At 34.2% G+C, this 7,958-nt stretch overlaps 1 protein-coding gene across 1 annotated transcript in view; it reads left to right on the plus strand.

Annotated features, from left to right (window-relative positions):
- Nucleotides 1–7,958, plus strand: part of LOC107299262 (dynein heavy chain 7, axonemal-like) — a 35,175-nt gene that overhangs the window by 14,834 nt on the left and 12,383 nt on the right. Inside the window, exons 8-14 of the mRNA XM_015828626.1 lie at nt 133–311; nt 1,525–1,717; nt 2,467–2,628; nt 3,798–3,992; nt 4,936–5,069; nt 6,176–6,338; nt 7,378–7,503. Of these exons, the coding sequence (XP_015684112.1) occupies nt 133–311; nt 1,525–1,717; nt 2,467–2,628; nt 3,798–3,992; nt 4,936–5,069; nt 6,176–6,338; nt 7,378–7,503 (1,152 nt within the window). The remainder of the gene's footprint in view (nt 1–132; nt 312–1,524; nt 1,718–2,466; nt 2,629–3,797; nt 3,993–4,935; nt 5,070–6,175; nt 6,339–7,377; nt 7,504–7,958) is intronic.

Raw genomic sequence — 7,958 nt, forward strand, 5'->3', positions numbered from 1 at the left:
GGCACATTCAAATCTTTATCACTAACCTTTTATTACAATTGTCAGTACAAGTATCATAACCTAATTTCTGTGTTCTTAATTGCATATAATGGTATTAAAATAAACTGAGTGTCATTTCTTTTCCACCAATAGATAAGTGAAGAAGATATGAGAAATCTCCTGTTTGGAGACTACATGAATCCTGACCTTGAAGGAGATGAAAGAATTTATTATGAAATTCCAAATATACAAATGTTCAGTGATGTTGTGGATCTATGTTTGGATGAATATAATCAAACTCATAAAACAAGAATGAATCTAGTAATTTTTAGGTGCGATAGCTTTGTACATTACTTTTGCCAACAATTATTCACAGAATACTTTTAGTCTAATGTAGTTTATTTCTATTTAGAAAAATACAAAGTATAATTTCTATTTGGTTTTGGTCACCACAATATAAAAAAGATTTTGAGACTCTGGAAAGAGTACAGAGAAGAGCAACAAAGATGATTAGGGGACTGGAGGCTAAAACATATAAGGAACAGTTGCTGGAATTGGGTATGTCTAATTTAATGAGGAGAAGGATAAGGAGGGACATGATAGCAGTGTTCCAATATCTCAGGAGCTGCCACAAAGAAGAGGGAGTCAAGCTATTTTCCAAAGCGCCTGAAGGCAGGACAAGAAGCAATGGATGGAAACTAATCAAGGAGAGAAGCAACCTAGAACTAAGGAGAAACTTCCTGCCAGTTAGAACAATTCGCCAGTGGAATAACCTGCCTCCAGAAGCGGTGAATGCTCCAACACTGGAAGTTTTTAAGAAGAAACTAATTTGTCCGAAATGGTATAGGGTTTCCTCCATGAGCAGGGGGTTGGACTAGAAGACCTCTAAGGTCCCTTCCAACTTTATTATTATTATCAACATCATCATCATCATCATCATCATCATCATCATCATCATCATCATCATCATCATTATTATTATTATTATTATTATTATTATTATTATTATTATTAATTTAACTTAGGAGCTTGCCCAGGCCGAGTCTGGTAGCAGTAGTTAATTACCTTATATAGAACTCCTGAATCATACTGACTTTTTTTCCCCAAAGTCAACAGATTGTATTTTTTATAAACTGTATAGATTTTGGAAATAAATTAGACAAATTTTACGTGCCACAATCAAAACATATTTTAAATAGTGTTATTCCCTTAACATGAGCATCAGGTTTTTTCCCCCAAGTCCTCGTTGTTTCTTTAATTTTCCAGAATTTTCAATTTAAGTAAAAGATAAGGAATGATGTGTTTCAGTATAGAGAATGAGAAATAATTCTTTATAAATATTTAGTTAACTAACATTCAGCCAAACCTGTCTATTTTTTCTTAATGTTGGGGGGCAGGCAGAATCTGAGGTTTTCCTTTTGTAAAATTATGTTAAATTTATATTACAGCTTATACCACTTTTTTAAAGTTTTCCATCTTTATATAAAAATGATTTGATTTTAATTGTAATGTTGTTTGCTGACATTGATATTTTTTGAATCAAAGGTATGTACTGGAACATTTATCTCGTATATGCCGTGTGCTCAAGCAATCTGGAGGTAATGCTTTACTTGTTGGAATGGGAGGAAGTGGACGACAATCCCTGACCCGATTGGCTACATCCATGGCAAAAATGAATATTTTCCAACCTGAAATTTCCAAGAGCTATGGAATGAATGAGTGGAGGGACGACCTAAAGGTAAAAACATATACAATTGAATTTATATTGCTCAAAGTCTTCTTAATGGTTTTAAAAAGATCTGAAGGACCAGACTTGGGACCAGTGATTCTGGAAAAAAATCTATTTTGTGGTGGCTAAGAGTTGATATCTCCTTGGTAGAACATAATTAATTAACTGTTTTTTTAGAATTATGTTTTTAAAACCACCCTGGAATAATTTATACAACCAGATGCCATGCAGGATTTTACCCATTAAACTTATATAGTTTAAAAGGTCAGTGAGAAATGAAATTTTCTGCATGCTGGAATACTGTACTTATTCCATGAGGTATTTGAGTTGAAGTGCTCTGTACTCTGGCAGTGGAAGATTTGCGGGGGGGGGGGGAGATTTGAAATGAGTAATACATGAATTATTCTAATGTGATAGATAATGATATTATACATATAATGCGTATACAGACACACATTCACACACACACACACACACATTTTATATATATACAAATTTATTAAATTTTTAAAAGAATAAAAAAATACAGATTTTAGAAATAAAAAGTAAAAAAAACTAATAAAGAACTAGGGAGAGGAGAGTCTTCATAACAGCAGTTACAACTACTTTGAGGTTCTTGGTGCTCTCTGAGCTTGGATGTTTTCTTGCAGACATTTCATTACCCAAGTAGGTAACAGTGTTGATGGTCATGGTAGTTCCTTAATGGGGTTATTGTCTCTATTGCACTGAATGCTTAATAATGTTTGTGTTACTTCTAGAACCTTCTGAGGAGCGCAGGTATGAAGGGCTTGAAGACTGTGTTTTTGATCACAGACACACAAATCAAAGAAGAAGGATTTTTAGAAGATGTTGACAGTGTGCTTAATACAGGAGAAGTACCCAATCTTTTTGCAGCTGATGAGAAACAGGAAGTTATGGAGGTATTCCCATATAATATTTCTCTTAAATATTATAATTACTTATTAGAATTATTTTTAAAAAAATACTAAGATTAGAATTTAAAATATTACCACACATGGCCACAACTAAGACTGCGGTTTAATTCTGCTTTATTTAAAAGGGAAATAACTTGTAAGTTGCTTAACCTCAGTTGAACCATGCCCCTAGTTGATAAATTAAAACCTATCTGTATATTATACTGTATAGATAATAATGCACCACTAATAGACTAATAGGAGGCCTTGTAACTGTAATGCAAGCTCTTATCACTTCTTGGGTTTACCGCTGCAAATATACTTTATATAGGACTGTTATTAGAGACTACTTGAAACCTACTGTTGCTGAAGAATGAAGTGCTCCCTGTCTAGTGGCAAGTGAGAATCAGCATAACTATATACAGCATTGGTTTTGCAATTGCTTTGTTGGCTTCAAAACACTTCTGGGGACAGTTCAGAGTCTGGTTTTAAAATACATAGTCCTTTACGGATTGGCACTCAGATATGGGATGCTGAAATTATCTCACATATATGAAGTTGGGGATGAGGAAGCAGAAGAAAATGTTTTTTGATTTTGACTTTATCTCTTGAAAATGATCTCCCCCAAGTCATTTGAATGTCACTCTTACTGATGGTTACTTGAAGGTAGTTAAGATAAAATTTACTATCAGAGCCTTTAATTCTTAGGAAATTACTGGGTTGTAGATACTAGAATAGGATGATGTTTTTATGTGGAATATTGTGAAGTGCCAGAACTCTTTGTAGAGTTGGTGGTATAGAAATATAATTAATAAAAAGCAAAAAAAGGAAATAGGACAAGTGTCTTAAAATATAATGCAGTTTAAATAAATCTTATCACTAGCTTCAATTGAAAAATATTAATATTTTAGATTTTTACAGTCCACTGCAGTTATTGAGATTAGGGAATTTATTTACAATCCAGAATCACTGAGAGTTGGACGCATACACATTTAATAAATTATTATTATTTGCATATTTATCAGTTTAATTAGCATCATTTTCTCAATCAGACATATATTTTTTACAAGTTAATTTCTTTTGATGAATACATTACAGTTCCTATTAGTAGTCAGATTGCTTTCCAAAACTAGATTTTGGAACTGGGTGATTTACTTCTGTGCTTTATTTTCTAGGGAGTTCGTGCTGTAGCCCAGGCAGGCTATAAGCATGAAGAGCTTGGTCCGTTGGCCTTATTTGCTTTCTTTGTGAACCGTTGCAAAGACAATCTCCATGTTGTAGTAGCTTTCAGTCCAATTGGAGATGCTTTTCGCAATCGACTGAGACAATTTCCATCTCTCATCAACTGTTGTACTATTGACTGGTTCCAGGTTTGTAGAAATACTTAGAGTGATGTCAGTATATTTACCAGGCTCATAAAAACTTGCTTTTTACTCTCTTTGATGTTGATAATGTTTTTCGTAGATTTTATGAATGTTAAAAAGATTCTGTCTTACAGAGAATAATCCAACTTTGAATTATTAGTAACTGTTAGCAGTCACTTGGAATGGATGCTTGTATACTACATAGATTTTTTTAAAAGTCTCTTAAAGCATCTCAGTGCCATTCAAAAATATATTCTTTTATACTATTGAATGATATAGTGGAATTCCACTATAAACTACATATTCTAGGATTATATATATATATTTTACTCCAATATGATCATAGTGGGGAATGGTTCTTACCTGACCTATTTTGTTGTGTATAGTCATGTGTAGTGTAAAACAACACCTTATTGTTTTACCTTGTTTATGTAGTGAACAGAGTGGATTAATCACTTCTCTTTCATTTACTGTCATTCATTATATTCTATGTAGAATATGGGATGGGGGGATCCAACTTTCATCTACTTACTACTCTAAACATGGTTAGAGAACAGTATGGAGATATTTTATGGGATCCAAAAAATCCCTGGACATGGTCTTGTGGTGCCTGAGGTAGATTGTTAATATGTAATACAAAGGAATACATATGGAGTAAAATAAATACAATAAAATGAATGTGTAAGAGGAAAATTCATCTGTTGACTAAAAAAAAATTAAATGGTTTTTTCCCCACTATTTGTCGAGATGGTTATTATATTGATTAAGACCTTATGTGAAATACAAGAAAAAGGAATATCTTTGGAATGAGGTAATGTGAATCTTTTTCCAATTTCTTTGCTCATCTGCAATTGACAAATTTCATGACAAACTGTTAGTGGAATGGAGTAGCAAATACAATGTATAATAAGACACATTATAAGAAAACTTTATATCCTTGTGCTTACAGCCATGGCCTGAAGATGCTCTTGAGCGTGTGGCTATTAAATTCTTGGAAAAGCTTGAGCTCACAGAAAATGAACGTCAAGAAGTGGTTCCCATTTGTAAACATTTCCATACATCTGTGTTATCACTTTCTGAAAGGTTAGCTTTCTATATAGGTTTATGCTCCTAATATAAATGCAAAAGAAGGCATTCCAGCATATAAAACAAAATTGGGAGGAGGGATCATTTGAAATTTCCCTGGACTCTACAGGAAATGCTTCTAAGACTGTCCAGTAAAAGATAATTTACAATAGGCTACTATTGGACATCTTACTTTTCCAGCTGGGAAGCCCTTGACTCTTCTATCCAGAACTTCTTCATTCACCTCGGCTCTAGGAGAATAGAAAGGAAAGTGTTTTGAATCTTCTTGGTTAAAGCCTAGAACCATAGAATTTAACAAACCATGTGCCAGCACAGAAATGCAAGAGGCAAATGCAAGAGGCATTGCCATGGGGAAGATGTTATTGAAAAACTCCCTTAGAAAATGAGTGAAGATTAACCTCTTGATATAAAAGGGAATATATTGGGGAAAGGGAAATATTCGATGTGTGTGTGTGTGAAAGGAGGCAATGATCCCCTTTGCAAAATTCCAGATAAAATCAATATAATAAGGTTAGATTACATACTGTTTATGTATTACCTTCTCAAATAAATTCTGGCTTGGGCTCTGGCTTTCACTGTAAAGGGATGGTTAAAGCAAGAACATCTGGATCTCTTCTTGGATTTTTGTTCTTTTATTGCCTCTTCTCTCAGATTTTCAGAATGTGGGGGATAAGTGAAAGTGAGCCTCTTTGAGGATATTGACTAAATAATATGAATGTCTGTTTTTCATATTTGGCTCTAACCAGCAAATCTGAAACTATCGGAAGTTATCCTACTTTCATAATGCATTTTGAAGGAAGTATATAGGAATAGTCTGGTTTTAGCCATATTATTCCATTATATAAATGGGATTATATGGGAAGCAAAAGCTGAATTACCCCTGTTCAAGCCTTTCAATGTGGAGTCGATTTATCAAATGCTTTAGGGGGTCACTGGTTTTATTATAATAGCCATTCCAATTATAATTTCCTAATTTAAATGTCTTGCTTATTCTGCTACATACACATAGGGAAAGGAACAAGCATATATATATTTATTATCAAACAAAATAGATCTTTTTCTTTGAATCCTTGTTAATTAATGCATTATTTTTATTGATGCAGATTTTTGAACGAGTTGGGACGACATAACTATGTTACACCTACTTCCTACCTTGAACTTATTGGTTCCTTCCAACTTCTTTTGACGCAGAATCGTGATACTATCATGAAGGCAAAAAAAAGATATACTAATGGATTAGACAAATTAGCTTTTGCTGAATCTCAGGTGAATCAATAATAAAAGTACACTTTTGCCTTGTGAGAGTAGCTTCATAATTTCAAAATCTTAGCTTTTTCCTTTATTTTAATTGGGTTGTTTCTAGTGCTATTTGTTTTAAATAAAAAGTTCTTGTTACTATTTGCATTTATTTCAAGAAATATAATTACATTTGCATATGATTTGATTTGTTGTTGTTGTTGTTAGTTGCGAAGTCGTGTCCGACCCATCGCAACCCCATGGACAACGTTCCTCCAGGCCTTCCTGTCCTCTACCATCTTCTGGAGTCCATTTAAGCTCACACCTACTGCTTCGATGACTCCATCCAGCAACCTCATTCTCTGTCATCCCTTTCTTCTGTTGCCCTCAATCTTTCCCAGCACTAGGCTCTTCTCCAGTGAGTCCTTCCTGCTCATTAGGTGGCCAAAATACTTGAGTTTCAACTTTAGGATCTGGCCTTCTAAAGAGCAATCAGAGTTGATCTCTTCTAGGACTAACCGGTTTGATCGCCTCGCAGTCCAGGGGACTCGCAGGAGTCTTCTCCAGCACCATAGTTCAAAGGCCTCAATTCTTTGGCGCTCAGCCTTTCTTATGGTCCAACTTTCACAGCCATACATTGCAACTGGGAAAACCATGGCCTTGACTATACATACTTTTGTTGGCAGGGTGATGTCTCTGCTTTTTAGTATGCTGTCTAGATTTGCCATAGCTTCCCCCCCACCCAGGAGCAAGCGTCTTTAATTTCTTGGCTGCAGTCCCCATCTGTGCTGATCTTGGAGCCCAGGAAGATAAAATCTGTCACTACCTCCATTTCTTCCCATCTATTTGCCAGGAATTGAGAGGGCCAGATGCCATGATCTTGGTTTTCTTAATGTTGAGTTTCAAGCCAACTTTTGAACTCTCCTTGATTTGTATGGCAGGCAAGAAATTCCTAGCATGTTTACCCATAAATAAATATCATTGGTTCAGAGGATCTTCTCCAAAATCAATGAGTTTTAAGATTGTAATCCCAATGGTACATAATAAATGTTTTATTTCTTCTTTCTAGTTTGTGAATATTAAACAATTCATGTTCAACTACTATTGGTTTCAGGTTGGTGAAATGAAGAAAGAACTTGTGGGTTTGCAACCTAAATTGGAGCAAGCAAAAGTGGATAATGCAGCCATGATGAAGGTAAAATTTCTGATGCTCAGGATAATGTGGCTATTGTAGTATACAATCAAAGTATCATACTAATTATAATATTTTAATGATATGGTGATTTTATAGCTTTGTGTTAGAAAATTTGTATTTTTTATGATTTTTAGGCTAAACTATTCATACTGAAATGTTGGTAAATGTTCATCATTCTAATATCATTTTGTGGGGGTCAATCACAAAAATAAAGATTTTGCTTTGCTGTGCTATGCTATACATGGCAAGCCAGTGATGTAAATGATAGTGGTTAGCTTACATTAGTGTTAAATAAAAGTCAGATGGCAAACTACAATCTCTAATGCTTCAGATCAGTTTCAAAACTATTAGGAATTATAGTAATTATTAATTAATAAATAATGTCTTGGTTTTTCTCCTCTCAGGTTTTTGTAATGTTAGCTGTCCCAATTGCCATGACAACTATCCATTGTCAA

Source organism: Protobothrops mucrosquamatus, unplaced genomic scaffold (assembly GCF_001527695.2).
Source record: "Protobothrops mucrosquamatus isolate PMUCROS unplaced genomic scaffold, P.Mucros_1.0 scaffold4734, whole genome shotgun sequence".
In the NCBI taxonomy this organism is placed as follows: Eukaryota; Metazoa; Chordata; class Lepidosauria; order Squamata; family Viperidae; genus Protobothrops; species Protobothrops mucrosquamatus.